General features: G+C 45.1%; 1 protein-coding gene across 12 annotated transcripts in view; it reads right to left on the minus strand.

Moving 5' to 3' along the window:
* fli1 (Fli-1 proto-oncogene, ETS transcription factor) overlaps positions 1-21,422 on the minus strand; it is a 42,004-nt gene that overhangs the window by 18,825 nt on the left and 1,757 nt on the right. Inside the window, exons 1-4 of one of the 12 annotated variants that reach the window (XM_015337537.2) lie at positions 19,050-19,232; positions 14,542-14,662; positions 1,401-1,600; positions 8-165 (exon numbers count right to left, since the gene is read on the minus strand). In XM_015337537.2, coding sequence (XP_015193023.1) covers positions 8-165; positions 1,401-1,600; positions 14,542-14,607 — 424 coding nt within the window. In that variant the 5' untranslated portion in view covers positions 14,608-14,662; positions 19,050-19,232. Of the gene's footprint in view, positions 1-7; positions 166-1,400; positions 1,601-8,161; positions 8,238-8,316; positions 8,462-9,583; positions 9,796-14,541; positions 14,663-15,278; positions 15,411-17,842; positions 17,864-19,049; positions 19,233-21,422 lie in introns of those variants that run through there. The other 11 variants (XM_015337538.2, XM_069182406.1, XM_015337535.2 and 8 more) reach the window with 11 other exon arrangements.

Consider the following 21,422-nt stretch of genomic DNA (forward strand, 5'->3'; position numbering starts at 1 on the left):
GTCTTACCGGCAGGGACGATAACTCTCCTCTCGTTTGTGGTCATATTGGGGGGGGGTGGTCCATTTTTTTCATCCATGTAACTTCCGTAATTGATCTGAGTCGCTTCTGCCCCTCCAACCAGCTTGCCGCACTTTCCAACACTGCAGTCTACCGGAGACTCCCTGCTGACAGGTAAGAACAGCGCTCTGTCAAGCGGAGCTGGGACAGCAGAGCCGCTGTCAGGGGGACAACACGGAGGGCGAGTGTCTGACCCAGCCAAAGAACGAGACAGAGGAGAAATGGAATGTCAGAAACATCCCGGAGGCATCTAATCAGCATTTTTAATGAAGTACAGCAACAATTTAGTTACCAATTCAGGGCGCATACGCATCCCCAGCAACAAAGGCACAGCAGAACCTTAGCTGCAGTCACAGAATCCAAGGGAATTCAATATGTGTGTCCAAAGCAGAGCTGATAGCGGGAGAAGACCAGGAACAGGGAAGAGGTAATAAAACAGGTGTGAGAGTGCAGGGAGGAGATACGTTCAGCCAGGGGGGGGTCGGGCAGCCTGTGCTGGGACACCCCGACGTGACCCACACTCAAGCAAAGGTCTGTCGGTCAATTGTGAGACCACGCCAACACAGCCTGCTCTTCAGAAAAGACCGGGCAAGTGCAGCCAGCCCGACAGAGCCCTGCATCTTCTGATCTTTGTCCCCACCTGAGCATTCAGTTAAACGATTCACCTAATTGTTTCCTTACCTTAACATATAGAGGATTTTTCTTAGTGTCTTACAGTGGTTTACACACAACATGGCCAGCATTCAAACTACAGCACCTCGGAGAAGTCTTATAAGACTAGTTGGAAGACACCTGGTAAGAATGCGAGTCAATACCATAATCAGCTTAACGAAGAGCTGCGTGGCCCCCCAAAAAATCAGAGGACAATAGCGAGGGAGCGGACGTGAGCTCTGAGACCCCTGCCCTGCTGTCAGAGTCGGAGTCGGAAAAGCTTCTGAAGAAGAAGGGCTCGTACCGTCGGGCATGGCTGGGTTACTGCACCTGGGACACGTTTACGGCCAATACACTCACCTGCGGAGGACTGAGAGACGAGCAAGGAGAGAAGGGAACAAAGGGCTGGCTAATAAGGACACTGTTTTCCCAAAGTGCATCCACCATAACCCCATGTTCTAATGTAAATATATATGTGCACACTCAATATGATAGATACTGTATATAATTAATATACTGTGTACACAGATTGCACCATATCTGTGCAATGTTAATGGCGACCTTAGTGCTGCCACTACAATCTCTTCTAAAGAAGAGGAAGGGTGACTCTCACATGCATGATACAAAGCAAGGAAGCAGAGTGCGTCGGTCGGGGATCGCGGACCCCCGTTGCTGGACGCCAGAGCGCTACCTGGAGCCGTTGAGGTGGTCGTACTCCCTCTTGACATTGACGCGGTTGATCCAGTCCTGCTGCGGGGTCAAGGGGTTGATCTTGTGGGGCGGCCCGTAGTCCTGCGTCCCCGAGGCGGTCATGTCAGGCTTGGGCAGCGGGACGGCGGCGTAGGGCGGCTCGAACAGGGACTGGTCGTCACTCACCACCGACAGTGCCTCCTGCGGGCGAAGCACAAGGGGGCACTAAAACACACAGCAGAGCGGGCAGGAGGGCGACAGGGGGCCGTACGGCCGAGCAAGGGGATCGGCTTGTTCCACGCTCCTGCACCCCTTTGGCTAAAGAGGTGCCTGCTGTTGCACTTGCACTCATCTGACAAAACTTTGCAAATCATTTCTATGGATGAAAAGAGACTGGACAGAATAAACAGGACTTGCTCCAGGGGTTCAGTTCCATAAGATCTTATTTTGTGCTCCTGCTGGAGATCAGAGAAGTTGAATTACCTCCAAACTGCGAAGTTCTCAGCTTGTATTCAGACAGAGTTTAGAGAGACGAATAACACCTTCGATAACAGCTAACCCTAACGCTCTCCGCAACAGGGATGATATTGTCATCAAACCAGCGGACAGAGGAGGAGCTGCTGTGGTGTGGCCAAAAGACCTGGACATTAAGGAAGCCTCCACACAATTAGGAAGTGGTATCCACTATCTCCCTTCTTATCAGCAACCAGGAGCTCCCCCAGGAGGCCAACCGGCTCATCGTCGAACATCCCCAGGTATCCCAATTCTATCTCCTTCCCCAAATCCACAAACCCAACACCCCTGGACGCCCCATTGTCTCAGCATGCAATTGTCCGACCACACTCATCTCTGCTTTTCTCGACAGCCTTATGAGATGCTCACACCCGAAGAAGGCTTCACAGCTGAAACGTTGTGTTTTCGCTCTTCTCTTTTCAGCATGGAATGAACCTATTACTTGTTCCTTTAACACCTTCAATGCTTAGTAGGAGAAGAAAAGAAACACAACATTTCGACTGTGGAGCCTTATTTGGGTATGACACCTGAAGAAGGCTCCACAGCCGAAACGTTGTGTTTCTTTTCTTCACTTTTCAGCATGGAATAAACCTTTACTTGTTCCTATGCAGCCTACGTATGCTGACGCAGATACCTACTTGAACTACTTCAATGCTTAGCAGTTCATTAATAAAGCCTAGACAAAACAGATATTCTATTCTCAACTGGGAATTACAAAGGATGGCGATTTTGATCATTAATTAAAAGGCAATTTTTAAACAGATTTAAAGTCAAGATGAAATTCAAATACAAACTGGAAGTGATCATCGGGCATCGATGGGGGCTCCTGACAATTTTATTTTCAATCCTTTAAATCCCCGATCAATTAAACTTCTGTCAAAACTACAGCTTACAAAAGGCTCTGAACACATTCTGTTCATGTCAAGATAAACCATTGCATTGCTGTCTGGAATTCCCCACACAACTGTGGTATTCACCAAAATAATTTCACACAACGTTCAGCTTATCTTACACAAGTAGTCTTAAAAGACAAGCTGGGACACAAGCATGTTAAATTAGTGAAACGCATATTTAAAACAGCTCCTGATTTCCTCAAATTCAAAGTCCTTACTTGATTGAAGACTTACAGTAGGGCATACAAACCTTCTTCTTCTAAAAAATTCATCTACAACACTTAACTACTGATACTTGACATTGAACACCTCTCCATTTATTTTAAAATCCCTGGACATCAGAGATCAAGGTTAATTTTTACAGTAGTTTCAGAGGTCAAGCAGATCATAAGCTGAAAACAGAACTTATTTTATAAAGTGTCTACCAAAAGTCTTCTCAAAAAGTGAATTGCAGAATGAGATTGCAGTGATAACTATTACTATAACAATAGACTAATAGTAATTATTTCCTTTTTCCAATTCTTCTGATTTTCCTTTCTTTCGTACGCCTGAAGAAGGCTCCACAGCCGAAACGTTGTTTCATTTCAGCACAGAATAAACCAGAATAAACCTTTACTTGTTCCTAGTAATAACATTAACTGTTATGTTTTTAACCATTTACTTCTTCAATAATCCTGCCCTTATTATTGGTGTTCACAGTTAATGAGAATTTGTACTTCAAATACAAATACAAAAACTTGTCTTTGGTCTTTTTTCGACTTCGAGTTTCTAAGACTACCAAGCGCTGATGTGGCAAGCACAATAAGTCAACATCCTCACATTGTTTCGTGACAAAAAGAGAAGAAGGTTTCGACAAGAAACTTGGGATCTTTGTGCAGTTTTGTGACGAGATAGGTATAATAAGGAAGATGCTCAGCTCTCGCTTCTCAGACAGTGGCAGAATATACAGCTTCTCTCAGAACGTGGGAAGTGTAGCCTAAATAAAGCTCAATGCCTTTCTAGGACAGTGACCTCTTCCCTCTGTAATAAAGTACTGTCAACAGGAACTACATGAACATACATAAGACTTTAACGAATAAGTATAAAAGCTATTTATTAGGTTGTTGGCATGAAAACTATGTTGTTTGTTTAGTTTATTAGGAAGCTAAGCCATTGAAAATGAGCGTTTTCACCCAAGATAGAGCCCTCACCTGGTACTTGAAGAACCAGGAGTTTCAATGATCCACAACTGTCTTAAAATGGAAAATACTCCCTGAGAAGCCTACAACCTTTAAGACACTCATATTCTCTTGACAATCAGCTCTCTGTTGTGTGCTCAAAGGTTTCTAAAACTGTAACGACTCCGCATGCGCTCTGTGGTTTAGAATATAACCTGTTATTAATGGTCAGGATCATTAAGGAAAACTTTAATTTGGTTCCTTCCAATCTCACAGTGCTGTCCAAAGCACAGTCTAAGTTTCTCTGACTTCACTCTTTGGATATCAAGGCAAGGGGGGAAAAAAATGTGTTGGCCACTTCTACACCGAGCAGAAATCAGAAGAATGCCTCTTAAATACAATTTCCAACTTTTTCAGTCTCCAGTTTTGATGGGAAAGAGTGTTTCTCTTGGAGCATTTCACATTGTGTTTCACCCTGCTTGGGACTCCAAACACATTTTTTTTTCTGTCGGAAACTTGAACAAAATAAGAGCCAAATCGTAGGGCAAAACAGTCAAAAGTGACTGACTGAGTGATGCTAAACTCTAACACACACCACAGCCACAGTTGAGACATTGGGCTGCAATGAGTCAGTTTTGTTTTCCTGACATCTCGTTTCTGAGAATTTGTTTTAATGGGGTGTGATTCTCATTATTATCACTACAATAACAAAAGGGAGAGCTGAACAAACTGCTCCGTTTTTGAAGCTGAAGAAAAAAAGGAGGGAAAACTAGCAGCCTCCGGTCTTCTTTAAGAGCGAAGGCAGTGGGGTCATGGAAAACGGGGGACAGGACATCAGCAGGACCCCTTCAGACGTCTTCTTTTTCAGGGCACGCTTGTGGACAGACATTTGATTGATTAGATGAGAGCCAGGCCGGTTCTGCCAGAACATTGGGGCTTCTCCTCACTATCTCCGAGATCCATGCCAACTGGCTGGCCATTGATAACCACGAAGCAGTAAAGGAATGTCTCAAGACCGCCAGATAAGCACAGCCCCGCGCCTGCGACTGTTGCACGTTGAGCCCATTGTGACATATCAGCTCCAACCACATAATTTATGATTGGCAAGTTGCACGCCTTCCAAAGATTATAGCAAGTTTTAAAAATAGGACCGTCTGCCTTGAAGGGAGTCTAAAGTCTGGTTGTGTATGAAGACGTACGCTTACAGCATTTTTTCCACGGTAACTTTTTGACAACGATATTGGACTGCAATGCCAATATCGAAACATTCCGGCGTTATTACACTTATTATTCACGCGTTCTGCTCTCCCCACCCCCCCAGTCAATAGGTCTCTTTTTCACTTTCGACAGGTACTTTTGATGTTCCCGTCACAGATTCGCAAATGCGTTTCGAATTGGGGTTGAGGGGAATGTAAAAGCAGCGGTAACAGCAATGTGAGGAGTTCAGCCGTGTCTCTGCTTGTATCGGGACTCCAGTGGGGTCTGGGTGACAGTTTTCTGTGGTTTGCCTCCAACCTCACACCGCCACGTGCTGGAGACAGACAGCAGCAGCAGCCGCCGGTGACAAATAACGACACCGAGTCGGGGCCTATCGCGACTGCGGCGCAAATCTAGTCGGACCGGGTCGGATTCCCGTGCAAGGCTTCGGCATACGACGTCTCACGTTTACCGGAAACCCCCCCCCCCCAAAAAAAACTTACTTTACTTTACACGCCCAGCTCACAATTACACGGAGAGGGAGGTGTGTGCGTGTGGGAAGGGGGGCTGTAGCCTTTGTTTCACAGAGGGCAGGAAAACCGGTGAGGAAACCAGATTGTGTTGAACAGGAAGCCTAACTCGACTTGATAAAACCACCCAGATGAGCAAGCTTGGATACAGTTACTAGTCAATCAAGAGCGGAGCTATTCGGTGTTACTGCAACATGAAAGACTTCTAGGCAACGTGCCAAGGAATCGATAAAATTTCATGCATATACTTCTGTTGGCGGATGTAAATTGTCTTACGCCACCGCGAGGTACTAGAAAAGATGAAGTACAATTCGTGCCGGTAGCGTTCCCATGTACAGCGTATGAATGATCTTTGGATATTTTCCTGAATAATAACAATAAATATCACCGGTGGAAAGCTCTGTACATCATAAATAAATACTGAATCAGCAAAATTCATAAATTATTTTCGATTGCTTTTGATCCTAAATGATTTTTAACAACCAGGTTATGTACTTGAAATTTAAGAGAAACGGATATGTGATGGGCTTGTTTTCAAACAAGATGAATGTTGAAGACTGAAGCGTAGCCATAAAGCAATAACGTGATACTAATGTATAGCCTGGTACGAATGTATTTAATTCTGGCTATATGCATCTCAAAGCCGCTTTGCCATTGCCAGACTGTAGCTAATAGGCCCACACCGCTCCAAAACATCAAAAACTCGTTCCACTTATGAGTTGCAGTGCTTCGCTTAGTGGATACAGCCCCGCTGTGCGGCTTCTTACTTCGTTAAATAACGTCAGCTTGACGTTATTTACTTCTAATAACGATACAGAGGGGCCTGGAAAAACTTGTAAAATACATTTCAGGGTTTCCAAAAAGGAAAACAGAAAAACGTTCGTTTTGAAAACCCACCAACGCCTGCACTTTATGCGTATTATTATTATTATTATTATTATTATTATTATTATTATTATTATTATCATATTAATATTAATATTACTACTACTACTACTACTACTACTACTGAAATCTTCGACGGCCTCTTTGTAGTGTTCTTTCTTTCCGGTCAATACTGACCACTTGCTGATTTTCGCCTGTTGCGCACTTGGCAATCAGAGCCGCAAGCACAGCCTTCACTGAGACGGATTTCATCAGCAGCTCTGTGCTCGCTGCTGCCCGGCCGGCCGGCGTTCCCAGACCCCGCAATCACACCACACCCTAGCCCGCCGCGACACTCCTCGACCGCTCTCAAACAAACAGGGCTGTCCTTTTTTCACCCGGGCACCGAGGGTGAACTATGGCACGTCCTCGTTCGCACTTCATGGCTTAATGGAAAATCAGACCCATTATTCATACCAGAATAGAATAAGCTCATGATTTTTTCATGAGAAAAAAAAATCATCGATACAAGACTGTTGAGGCATTTCTGTCGACAACAGTACTTCCACAGCCACCCGCTAGATAAAGTAATATCATATTTCGGTTTAACTACATCACCCTCGTCATGCTCCAGCGTCCCCCTTGTTGAGACCCAAACACACAAAGTCCCCCACACTATTCACGCTGTCATGGTGTGCTTATAACTCCTGACTAGACTAGACCGCGCGTTAGGTAAAACGCAGACCATAAGCCAGTAACATCTGGCTTGCTGACTTCTGACTGACTTCAGAAATGATCAGCGAACGATGCTGATTAACGGCGTTGTGGTTTTTCACACCGGTAGCGGACTCGCTTGGTTGTACAGCAACTTGCAGGTGACAGTTAGACCACTTCTGGTGTATAAACAGTTAACTTCTTTTGGCGTGTTTATTTTTAACATCAGGCTGCCTTTATTAATATAAAGAACAGGAGAAAGCGAAGGGGGGTTCTACGGATCTGGGCTATTGTGCAATTTGGTCAGAAACAATGTTCTTGAGATCTAAGAAGATCAGGGGATAGTTTAGGGTGCATGTAAAACGCCTTCAACCCGAAGTGTCCGGAGCGCCGGGCGAGCGCCTCGGCACAGCGAGGTGGCGATGACCTGTGCTGGGAATCCTCAGAGAACCCTGGGCGCGCTGCCATCTCTATTGCGCATCACATCTTCGTCACTTGTAGGTTCAGAAAACTCCACGCAACTCCGAGCAATTTGAGAAAAGTCTACATCAATCCCCCTGTTCTGCTAGGTTCGCGTCAATCACAGTTAAAACGTATCCGGTCTTCACACAGAAAAACCCCCCAACAAACCTAAAACCGCCGTGTCATCTTTAAAAATCCGAATAACACCAAATTTCACAAGGCAACGCAGCGTCTTGTCCCGCTCCGGGCGCTCTTTGACTGCGCGCTCTGTAAAACCTCGACAACAATTCCATCTTCCAGCACTCCCTAAGATCCTACAACAGTCGCCCCCTTTTCCCTCGGCTTTCAGCACAGCCGTGCAAAAAAAAAGGAAAAGGAAACTTCCCGAGGTAACAAAAAGGGAGGAAAAAAAAAAGAAGGAAATCTGGTTACCGCTTTCGAAGCACGGATTAAAAAAAGAAAAAAACACCGTTAACTGGTCTTGCCCTAGCAGTGCTCCACAGCCGCCGCGCAACCCAGGACTCGACGGAGTCGCAACTCGTCGAAAAGACTCACCCAAACCCGGACACCCCGTTCCCCACCCTTACCTTAATAGTTCCGTCCATTTTGGGCAATTTTCAGTGGACCCCAACAATATTCCAAACATGACACGCTCCTGAATTAATTCCAGCCCCCAATATGTGGCGGAGAGAAAGAGACAGTTCACAGGATGATTTTTTTTTTCTAAATTTGGGAAGTGAAGTCACTGCTTTTGAGAAGGAAGCTAAGTGTGTCACTGCTAGCCCTGCCTTCATTACACCAAAAAGCAGGATACTTGTCCCGAGGAGATAAGGAAGGAAAACAATAGAATTGTTTTCGGTCTTCTCTGAATGTTTTTAGCTGGAAACGTTTATTGAATGATTCCTTGCGTCGGCGGTGCATTTTTTTTCTTTATACGCTAAACTGACTCGGAGGATACAGCTTTGACGGCAATACAGGATTTGATTTCAAATGTATGTTTTTACGAGCTGAATTATTGTTACCTAAAGACATCCCAGTCTCTAAGCTGCGTAGTTTAAAATACGTCAAATACAGGGGCGTTCGTTTATTTGCCGTTTAAGAAAAAAAAACTAACCCTTGATGTTAAAAATAAATTAATCGAAATAACACCTTAGGAAATCTCAAACGTATTTCGTTATTCTGTGAGGCAAAAAACAAACCACACAGAATGCATCCCGGTACAAACACAAGAGCACAAACTGCCGCTTTCTTTTTGAGCTCCTTACTGGTCTTTTTGAGTCCTGCCTCATTCTGACAGGGATATAAAGTAGTAAAAAAAAAAGTTAAAACCTTCAGAAACATACAGCTGTAAGTCATTAAAATACTAATAAACGGTCTGTAAATCAAGGAGAGGAAAAGGCGAGCTTAGTCTCATACTACCTGCGATTGGGAATTCAACAATCCTGCGTTTGCAACAGTTGTGCAGAGCTCAGTATGGTTTTCCTGTAACACCATTAATAAAATCCAGCCAGTCAGACTGCGTCCACCGCGCTATCCCAGGTCTGCTTTACACGCGTGAGACTTCCATTCGGAGCCGGAGCGCATGATGGATTGTATATCCCTCACAAAGAATGGAAAGCACATTTTGGCCCTCATAAAAAAAAAAAGCCACGGTTTAATTTTCCATTTTTTCTGACGCTAAGACATCTTTAAGTAGCACTGAGACATTTCTGAACAAGTTCTACCGGGGAGAACCGCCAACACGTTTCGCCTAAGGTCGATCAGGCGCATCACCCGAACTCAAGCCCAGTGCAATAGACAAGGTATGGGGGGGAGAAATCCTAAAAGCGATTAAAACGCGAAGTATGTTTTTACCTTCTCCAGCGTAGCACTAATCCAGATCGTCTCCTAAATCCCCCCTAAATCCCTTTATCCAAAAAAAAAACGTTTTTATATTTTGCTTTGATTGATTTTATGGATGCTCATTATATCGCAGCTATAAAATTTGCCTAAAAACCTCAGCGCAAGGCCTCCCTCACTAGCTAGCGAGAAGAGGTTTTTTTTTTCCTTCCATGAGCAATGCTGGCAAAAAAAAAAAGCAGTCTGGAGCTCCCTCCCTCCAGCTTTTTTTTTTCCTTCTTCTTCTTGAAATTACCCTCATCAATTCAGCCACAATTTCAGCGCAGATGCTAGACATGGAGCCAGCGCTGAACGTGACCAGACCTCGCAGCCTCAGCCTGGGGAGAAGCTGCAGCCCGGCGGAGCTCAGACTGCGCCGCCGCCGGCTGACACGAGGGTCGGGGTGTCTGCTCTCAGCCTGGGGGTCTGCGTGGAGCGAGGCCTCCCTCGAGACCGCCACATCTGGATCCTGCTCGGGGTCAAGGCGTCTTTCGCCTGGGGCCACATCTGAGCAGCCTAATTAAGGGGGACACCTTGTTTAGCTCTCCGCTCTTTCGATATGAACTTTATCTTTGCATTTTGAGTCTTAAATATGGTTACTTTTTTTTTTTTTGAGGGGTGCTGTTAAGAGAATAAACATAAATGGCGAAACTAAGGCAGGGCGATGCGAGAGCGCCCTAATGCAAATCGCAGCGGCGTACTGGCTTCAACTTACATCTTACAGAAACAAGGGGGTGGGCACGTAGTTCTTTCATTTATTAAACCGTGACAGAGCCTGACTTTTCTGCAGCAATTTGGAGTGAAAGAGCTTGTCGACTAGCTTCCCTTTCGCCGTATTTGCTCCAACAAAGAGGGCAAGGTAACTTTTACGAAGCAATTCCAACCAAAAGAAAAGAAAACAGATTTGGAGCCCTCACCTACAGGCAAAATGAAGAAGGCGCTCATCGGTATTGAAAGGCCCTTCCAGCCCAGGGCCCGAGAGAGAGCCTGCAGGGCCGCTCTCACGCGTGGACAAGGTGGCGGGACAGCTCGGAGACAGCGGCAGGGCCACGTGCTCCGCGGACATCCCAGGCTTTGTCTCGGCGCTCCCAGCACCCCGCGGGTCCAAGCGTGACGCTGAACCCCCAGGCCGCGGCTCGCTAAAGGCACACAGCGCGACTGCCAACCGCGGTAGCTCCGGCCACACACCTCGAATCATTCCGACCCCCACCCTCCAGATCGCACAACCGGATAAAATCATTTCCCCCCTCTCTGAATTCCGTTATGACAAGAGGGCTGATTTCGCATTGCATTTTTTTTTTTGCTTTAGATTTCTTACCTCCGTGCAACGTCCTAGCACACCCCGACTTGAAAAATCGCGCGATTCTTTATCAATCGTGCCATTATAGCACAACCAACGCGTTATCGTCTTCTACGTTTTCCAGAGCTTCGCAAAGAAGCGGGCCCTGCGGACAATTTATCGATCAACCTTTCACCAATTATATGAAATCATTTGGGGGGGGGGGGGAGAGAAGTCGGGAAACGTTCTGGCTAGCGGAAATTAGTAACGCACTTAAAGCAGTAACTCTCAATTAAGCCCAAGGAAAGGAAATCAAAACGCCAACATTTTATTTTCCAAATAAGAACGGCTCTCCGACTAAGCACTTGCCAGTAACCTAATGAATGCAGCGGTAACAAACATTTTCGAAAGGCCAGTAAACAAATACAAGTTGGTTTACCGTAGAGAACCACAAAACATCTGGCTCGGCGCTGTAACTTGACAGCCAGACACGTCTGCCTACCAAGATCTACAGGAGGCCCGTCTCTCCTTCCCATTGGAAGAAGACACGACTGTGGGTGGAAACCAAACTCAGTATGGAATAGATTTTGGGTTGCAGTTTATAGTCACTCAACCACATACACACATAGCCACACACGAGAGCACTCACATACGTTACACAAAGAATCTACGAACTCACACCCCCTTTTTAAACAAAGCTGTCCTGAACAAAGTGTCCTGTCCGGGTAGTGATAAAAATTTCAATCAATCAATCAATGTGAATATCCACGTAATGTTTACACGATTTGTCCAAATTCTAATATGCGGTTTCCAAAGGGAACTTTTTGCTCAAATGATTGATTCAAATGTACAAGCTGGATAAAAAAGGGGGCTTAAACGTGCTCAAGAAAGAGGTTTAGAAGTTCATTTTTCATGACGAAGTCTTTTCTTTAAGTCAGAAAATGTAACTTCCAGACTTTTGGTCAGATACGGAACGGTCTTTTGACATTCGGTGTTCGACCTGAGTCTCCCAGCAAAGCCCCTGTTTCTTCGAGTAAAGAGAAAGCCAAAAGTGAAAATATTGAGGGCGAAAAACCGAGACTGCTGCACACAAGTACAAACTGTCTGGCCCCTTGCTTGAGGCCATAATTAATTTGAGATTTATTTTTATTGGAGCGCTCCAGTCTCGCCTGACCTTACCTAAACACAACTGCAGCGAGACCGTGGACTCGCTTGAATGAAGAAGAATATTTCTTCAAAACGTGTCTTGAGGCGTGCCTGTTTCACATTTTTTGATTTACATTGGCGGACGTTTGCGTGCGCAGTGAGAAATACTATGGGCTTGCGTTCAGAAAAGCGGATCACACGTACTGTAGCTCTTAGCCGAAGACTCACTCGAAACTTTGTTATTGTACCCAACCTTGTAAAAAGCTCTTGCATCGTTTTAGCGTAAACCTTAAGCAATTGTTATTAAAGTACTAACTTTGTTGATTTAAGTGCGTAGTTCAAAAGACGTCTAGGGTCAATAGTCGCAAATACACGGGATCAATAAATGTTGTTACCATCCTAAGAAAAAGCGCATTAAGGGTGTCTTTTAAATCGCATTTCTGATTGTCTAACACACATTGCCCATGAAGGCGGCACATTTTTGTCTATAATACATTGTGTGATTTGCCAATATGGTGGAATTATTAAACATCTCAAAAAGAACAGAACTACTTAGTCCAAAGATACACTGTCGTGTCAGTCCAGGCGCTGCCGAACCTGTAGCGCACAGGAAGCCACTTTATAGCGAGAATTTTTTTAACCACTAACCTTAGTGAGTGCTTACTTATAGGCTAAAGTATTTAATGCCATGCTACATTTTATAATAACACATCATACATATTTTTTTTCTAACAGAAGACTGGACTCATTTTGATCAAATTGCGTTTTGGTCACTTTGTCTTCAAATGTGCAAGCCGAAAAGCATACGTTATAGACAGAGCAGATAAAAAATGAAATTGGGGATAAAATGTATATCCGGTCTGCTTATTGTCAATATATTTTCAGTGTGATAAAGATCGCCAAGACTTTAACTTGAACTACAAGTTGTCCAGGAGCCGCGAAGTAAGCCAATAAACTTCGCTTCCTCGACATAAGTTTCCTGAAAGCTCTGCTTTGTAGCCAGTAGGCTTGACTCCCCAAATTTTCTCGAAGTAAAAAAAAAAAAGTTCAATTTCAAAGCATTTTTTCCTCTTCAAATGTTCCACAGCAGTAAAATGCCCCGCAGAACAAACCCAGAATTGTTCGTCGGGTGAACTCTGAAAACCGGCCTTTGTGCGGAACAACACAAACGTTATGACTCTATGAACAAAATCTCTCTGTCAGGGGCAATAGGTCCTCACAACACTCCTCATTTAAGGGGGGAAAAAGCTTTCAATATAAAAATATTATTGGAAACTTAGAGAGGAACAGTGGTGCATTATAAAGGCGCGGGCGACGTGCACACACTTCCTCACACTTCTTGTGGTTACGCCTTTGGTTTCACGACAGACCATAATACAGGAATACGAACTATAATCATAATTATTTGCCTTATTTGTAGTGATTTTTTAAAAACAAATCATTGCTCAAAAATATTAATTTGAACCCCCCTCTAATAATAAGATCACATTTCTATAATCCGCTCGGGTTAGTGGTCCAACGGATTACTTCGTTTTAAACTTCGACGTTCGTGCGCTGAAGCGTTTCAATATGAGTCTCAGGTGGATACCTGCTGCTCCAAATGCAACTTCGAGGCCACCCTATCTGCAAAACTAATTCGGATACGTTGCTTTACTGAAATTTAATTTTATCCGGACAAAGATACCACCGCATCTGGGTTTCATCTGAAATTGGCGTTTGAGATCTGTAAATCTGCTTCAGACAATAATAAGAAAAACAAACAAATCAATAAATTACCGGGGGCTCCGGACAACCACACACCCGAAACCCTCACAGACACATAAAACGAAGGAAAACTAGGTCTAAGCGTTCCGGATGAGATCCACTGTGTTCCATATGCGCCGATGGACTAAAACGTGTAAAGCAGATGTGCATGCCTTTCGGTTTGTTTACATTCTTCGAGACTGCGGCGGAGAAGGCAGAAACCGACGCGATGTCAAATATAATAAAAGTGTTAAAGCAAGCGGGGCGGCCGATGTGCTGGGGCCAAAGGGAATGAAATTGTCCCGACATCCGACAGACTGACAAAATTACATCCTAGAACACGGGACGCCTGGGGACCGAGAGACTCCCGCACCCCACCCCCTCCGCGACCAGCTACAGTACATCATCAACAGCAAGGACAGCAGGCGCGGCGGCAGGCAAACCAACGCTCACTGAGTCCCATCTTCCGCAGACGTGGACTCACTGGGAATAATAAAAACAATAATACAGGACATTCAACGTGTGGCGACACTCTGAAACACAGCGCTATCCCATGCGAAGCAGCACGGTGGCTTCATCGTGTACAGTAGTTGCACGCTAGTAAAGTTCACTGGGTGCATTTCAGATCGCAGATTCCGAATGCGAAATATGTGACCAGAAGGTTTTAATTCAAAGCCTCAATAACCGTGACTAATCACAAACAGCACGAGCGGGGGACAGAAGACAGAGAGAAGCCGCAGAGACCCCGTCCCCACCCCAACATTACCTGGTTCAAGGGGCCGAGTGGTCTTACCTTGACGTAAGACGCGGTGTCGGGCACTGTCTGAAACATTTTCAGGGAAAAACAAGGGCCTGAAAATGTCGAGGTCTGAGCACTTTTACAGGCCCTGCAAATACATAAAGAAATGGGAAGAAAAATACAGAATTCAGTGTCAAACGCTAAGATGTTCAGTGATTATTGGGGGAAAAGAGACAATCAGAATAGTAATACTAATAGGGAGCAAGTGTATGACAGCTGGTTATGTTCACACCCTACGGCTGACCCACAGAGGAGATTCCTGGCTGTTCCACATCCTGCCGGTCAGTGAGGTACAAGCGCTGGGGCGGGCGCTCAGGTGTGTCGTCCCAGCTCAGGTGACACCTTTCCCCGCTCGAAGCTACTGCAAATCTGAATCCCTCGGCTGCAGCAGATTCCGCACTGAGGAGCCCCTCTCCTAGTTTTTACGCATTTGGACCGGATTACCCCGTTAGAATGTCACTAAACCTCTTTTGCTCCCGCTGCCTCCGTTGTCTCCGGGACCGTACTTCTTTTTCCACCTCCGTCTCACACCTTTACGACACCCCACGGTGAGGACGTTTTCTTCCCGCTATCCTGCCCTCCCTACAGCTCAAGCTCTCGCCGGATTCGGCTTTGTTTTGTTTTCTCCCGGCCGGCCAGTCGATTTCCTTCCTGGCCGGTCGCCTTATTTACAGCTTTAAAATCGTCTTTTTTCACTTGCCGACCTCATCCGCTCCCTCTGCGTCTTCGCGAGGGTCTCAGTCTCTGACTGCTCTCCGATCCGTTCAGACGTGATTAGCCGCTTCCTCCTTCGTGGGTAGTGTGACTTTTCATTTCGTTTCTCCGCCTTTAGGTTGCTAATATGGATTTCAATAAACTATCTTATACAACGCAATTGCAAGTTAATTTGGTGGAAAGGCACTGCGCGAAACGTGTCAAAACACGTCTGTGGTTTACGAGTACACAGAACGGGAGACCGGCGGTATACATTTTCAGTCACAGGTCTTTCCATTCAGTAGCCTACTGGGGTTTTTTTTTTTAAAATATACAATTTGGAATTATTGGAAAATACCGCAACTACCTCAACCTCTTTCGAGTTTGTTCTGTTCGGAACGACAAATTCCCCTTCACTGCGTAACGAGTCACAAACTCACTCGCTCTCCAAAAGACAAAAAAATAATCGTTTTTTTTTATCAGTTGAAGGCGGGTGAAAAATCACATTGGTCGAGGGGTGTGCAAAGCCAAGTCTCTCGTCTTGCGCATACACAAATAAGCAAATAATCTGTTCAACCATGATACTATATATGCATTTGTATAGTGACCCCATAGTATCTGGGCATCTGTTCCGGATTCACTGAGCAATCAAAAAACTTCCTTCACCCTGTGCTACAGCAGCGCCTCAAATAATTTTTCGGGATTTCCAGACTACCTGTAGACTGTAGAGATGCTACATTTTTTTATTTTTTTTGGCTTTAGGGGAGCATATGAAAGTATTTTTTTTATTCAGACTGTCGATATTTTCTATCGATACAACGCGGCTCTCCTGCGCAGTTAAATACTCTGCCATTTTTATACCAGTCATTTCAAACGGACAAAACGTGTTAGTACATATATATATGATTGTAGTATCACAAACGGTCGTCTCCGACTTTTTCAAAACAATGTGCTGCGGTGCTTTCTGAGAATACATTACGGATTAAATAAAAAGACTACTTCGGGGTTTTTTTTTGTAAAAAAAAATGGGGAGTGGGGTTCGGCTGTTCCCTGCCCCCATCACGTTCTCGGAAAACTGGGAACATATTGAAGCACTTTTGCCTTTAATAAGAGTAGCTTACAAACTCCAGGGTGAAAGGCCACATTGAGGGCGGCGTCCCAGCCTCTGGCTCAGCCTACAATTACCAGGCTGGTACAGGGGGCATTTAGCATTCCTCGCACTCCAGAACGCCACCGAGTCGTCAGAGAGCGGGATTCTCCGGAGGAGCGCGCCGAAACGCGTTTCCCTACAATAAGACCGAGAACAGTGCATTCAACGACCCGTTAACGATTGTGCGTCTTGCAAGCCTTAAATGACAGGCTTCCACAAGATGGTTGTGGAGGGGTCTGAGTTGCAAAACTCGGGATGATCAAAAGGACGAAAAAAGTCCCGTAAAATGGTATGTTCGGCAACAGTATAATTGGAAGCTGCACTGACGTCAAAACAGGGACAGGGGAAACGGCGCTAAACACGTGCGTCCACGGTATTGATGCGTCAAAACGTAATTTTACCTCTGAATTGTAACTCGCAATTAAAAACGTTATTCAGGTGAAAGTTTAATTCACGTGCCTCGGAGGCCTTAGTGTGACATTAGACGCCTCGCGTGGCTAGCGGTTAACTCCGGAGCAACACCTGGGCCAGGTGGTACTGAACGTGGGTATGACCACCGAGGCCGTACATAAACGAGTACGCAGGTCCCTGGAAATCACACGACCTAACGGGGGGAACGCGTCCTGGGAATGAACACGCAGTAGCGCTTTCTCGTCACGTGACCTTAAAGACACGCCAAAAGAGCCCACTCGAGTATACATACATACGGAAGGTAGCAAAATATCTGCAAAGGACTGCGATATTATAAGAATATTGTATGTCGTCACATAAGGTGCATGATAATAAATATCCACGGCACCCTCTGTGCCAAATTTAAAAACCGATTTTTCAATGGGATAATTTGAGACAACTTACAAGTAAATTTCGAGGACACGAAATGATGCAATAATAATAACAACAACAATAATAAATAATATTAGTAATAAAAAATGGACTTCACATGCGATGAAAGCACTAAAATTAAACATTTTTATTATTCCAGCATTCTGCATTGCAGTTAGACTGATTCAAGCAACACGTTAGCAGCAGATATCTTATTTAGAAACTGCCTGAGATGGGTTTTTTTGTTGACAAACAAACGAAACTGGGGGTGTGTGTGCGACACTTTTCAGCAACTGTAAAAGCGCACAAAAGGAGAAACCAACGTCTTGAAAAATCTCACAACAGGACGTAGCGAATGATCACTGGACTCTATAAACGAACGGGCAATTGTCTGAACACTTCTTAAATGGCTCATTTAGCAATGTCATTGTTATTTTACTCACTTCTATCCTAAACATGCTCGGAAACGCTCGTTCTAATTGAAGTGAAAACTAAGAAATAAGACGCAAATATTAAATACAGGTATTCAGACTACACGTAAGACAGCAATAATAAATACCTTAGTTCCTTAATTCGAAAAAAAAGACTGTAAACAATACATACTGCAACTGATTCGAGTTTCAGTATTTCATTTTCTTTGGGAAGTGTGGATTTGAGCGACGTCTCACGTTCCTGCTGTACTGCCGAACGAATAATAGACAGTTAAGCGCATCAGAGCTCCTGTATTTGTCGGTACGACGTTCGGCCAAAACCTGGAAAACCTGAATGTTGCGCGGAACTAAGATGTAGCCCACAGGAGAGACAGACCATACAAAAATAACAGGTATCTCGAACACGAAGCAAGCTGGGAATATACGGATTCGTGAGCAGTGTGCGCGGAGTTAATACATTTCACTGGCCGCCGCGTTTTCAGTTGCTCAAGAGAAGAAGAAAAAACGGGAAAGGCTTTTCAGATATTTGACACCTTCCTTGCGGTTTCCACAATTACGTTTCCTTTAAAGCAGCAGGATTTATTTATCGTTCCTACGCTTCATACTGGGTGCCATGTGACGGCGAAAGGTCTTTCACCATCCACCGGAAAAGACCGTGTGTGTATGCTCTTTCTATACTCAAAATGTCACAAAACGCTCGCTTTTCCGCTTTTAATTCTTCTATGCAAATGTTGGGCTCGCCTCATAAAGTTTTCCGAATACATCCAATTCCTAAACGGTAAAGGAGCGTGCAATTTCCCATCTGTACTCAATTACAAGGGCTGAGGCTCAGGAGTACTGTTAAATAACTGCCTTGACTTTCCTCTGGGACAGCGCTCTAGGCTAGCCAGCCTCTAGTGTTACATTTTAAGCATCGTCCCTCGCACGGAAACCGTGCTGCTATCCATCATAAATTACAGCACGGCGCAATTTTTTACAGAATCATTCTTACACTTTTTTTCTTTCCTCTGCCAAAGATGTATTTTTTGGGTCGCACCGTACAGTCTGTCAAGAGTCACCGCAGCGCTCTCCAGACGAGCCCACAACTCGCTCAAACACTCTGTCAGCATCTTTCAGAAAAGCTCGTTAACTTTCCACGCCTGGAAGTGCACAGTCTATTTTTCTATATAATGCACGCCACAAGCTACTCGGGGAGGGGGGTTGGCTGTCTCCACCAGAGCACAGAACTTTCACAACTTTCTTAAAATGACCTTTTTAAAACAAACAAAACAAACAGACGCAGGACCCTGTGCTACGAGCGCAAAACCTGTCAGGACCTTTGCAACGGTGAATAGTCCCTGATCTACAGGCTCCCACCCCGCCGCCCCCTCAAGACTCACCTCTCGTTAGTCTGCCCGCGGTTCCTTAAATTCTTCCCTTATTTCCGCAATGTCAAATATTGGTCCGGCCAGCGAAAGGTGCTTCCCATTAGCGGGCGGTTATTTGTAAAAGGCGAGCGCACGGAGCGCAGGGTGTTTGATTGGGAATGCCGGCGTGATGCGCTGGCCCCTGCCCGGCAGCCAATGAAAACGCAGGGACTGGCCCTCGCATCCCTGCCTACGAGGGAGTCCGAGCTGCAAGTCTGCTGAACCGTGAAAGAGGGGAAATTTAGCAGAAATTGGAACAGCACCGTAAAAAAAGGGGGGAAACGTGAGGTCTTTTTTTTTTACATCGGAAAGCAACTGACCTGTCCCCTAACTGCCTCAATATAGCCTATTACCGCCAGGAAACAAAGGGCAGAAGAGTTCGAGGGATTGTGGAAAGCGGTTTAAGAGCAGGAGCAACGCGCGTTACGCACCTGCTCTTTAATTGAGCGACTTTATACTGGATTGGAATACAAGCGAAGGACGTTGCTCTTATCCTTCTGTAGACGTACAGGCACCACCCCTCCATTTTTTGTTCCTTGCGGCGCGATGTTAAACTCACTAAGTATCCTTTTCCAAAGATATATATAGAACACGTCCACATTTGTATCACCTGCCTATCAAAGTAGCCTCCTTAAATGAATCTATATAACGCGTTCACGAGACGCGCAAGAGAATGTGTGTTTTGAAAGTTTTTTTTCGGTTTAATCATACATGGAGCAGATGTAAAAATCTTAAAGACGGGCGGGCAGTATTAGATGTCTGTTTTCGGGGGGGTAGTTAAAACGCTATTTTTTTATTTCTTAATGCGAAGAAGAAGGATAGTTTTGCCTTACTCTCTACTCCTGCACAGTGACGTAAATGACTTATGCCATTAGGGTAAATGATGGACCCTCCTAGCCGAGTCTCCCACACTTTCTGGATCTCACTGATTAGACACACCGGTACTGCAAGAACGACCCACTGCAGAGCTCCTAAGTCACGACCGTAGGCTCTGGGGGCCGAGAAAAGAGCCGATTTGTAGTCTGTGAGTTGAGTTGGTGTCATTTTATCACCACACCCCGAGATCAGATAAAACGGGTACAGAAGGGTTCACGACCTGCTGCGTGAGACCGTTCCCTATAGGAAACTGAGCAGCAGGACCCCCTGCTTCGTGCCCTCGTGACGGCTACACGCGTCTCCAGTGAGCTGGCCTTTCCTGTTGCACTAACCTCCCCCCCCTCACTGGCTCTATTTCCTATAGAGTGTCCGTCTCCCCCGCACAGACCCCATTCCTGTTCCTGTCTTGCGGCCCTTTCATTCCCATTGAAGCCAGTTAACGTTCAGTGAGCGATTGCGCCGGCGCGTCTGCCCGAACCTGTCCTGCTCGCTGGGTTTTGTGCTGTTTCTCACATGATGCCTACAGACAGACAGTCAAAGACACTGTGCGGCGCGTTGTGCGCATTCGAAGGCCAAAGCCCACAAGAAGCTCAGAAACACCTCTACTAGTGCCGATTCTGTCAATTGTATCTGTTTACGGGGTTCATTAATGTTACTCGATTGCATCTGTAAACTAATAGGTTATATAGTTACTTCATCACACAAACGCAGCAGCAAATGAGATATGTACACATAAGTTACGTTTTGGATACAAAAACAGTTCATTCGATGGTCACAACAACACATACTACTAAGAATAATAACACCCGAACAGGAAAAATGCGAACCTCATGCTCTTTTTGTGAATGAAGAATGAATGCCATTCTTGGCATGCGGTCACCAATATTACAGAAAGCAAAGTGCAAATCAAGCGGATCTCCTTCGTCTTTTTCTACAGTACGTGTGATCTTTTCATGTAAAAGTAGCGCGAGTCTAAAAAAAGAATAGACCTTCAGGCAGTCACGGACTCTAAAGAAAAGGAAAAGAAGCCGGTTAAAGCGCATTCCGATTTTGAACAGGCCGCTTATATCCGGATCTGTCTCAATGCGAATATGTTAATTGACACAATCAGTTCTCAACTTCACCAGAAAGATCACTGACGCAGAAAGTTGCATGTAGAAGGACTTAAATACTGTCTGTATCTTAAAGGAACCTCAACAGCCTCAACTTTGATTGATTGAACAGGGCGTTATCGGGTTGCTAGCCATCACCAAATCAGAAAACTGAATTAAATCTACCCTGCACACGTGGACACGTAAGAATTACGATAAACTACACAACGACGCGTACAGTCCCCCCAAAGAGGGGGAATATCCGTCTGTTTTCTTCAGATGGAGTCAACTGGACTTTATGAAAATCGTGATACTGGGCACACGAGTACAACTGTGCGGACGAGGGAACGGAACCACTGCAGAAAATTCACGATCTCAA

This window comes from Lepisosteus oculatus, chromosome 23, assembly GCF_040954835.1.
Source record: "Lepisosteus oculatus isolate fLepOcu1 chromosome 23, fLepOcu1.hap2, whole genome shotgun sequence".
NCBI lineage: Eukaryota > Metazoa > Chordata > Actinopteri > Semionotiformes > Lepisosteidae > Lepisosteus > Lepisosteus oculatus.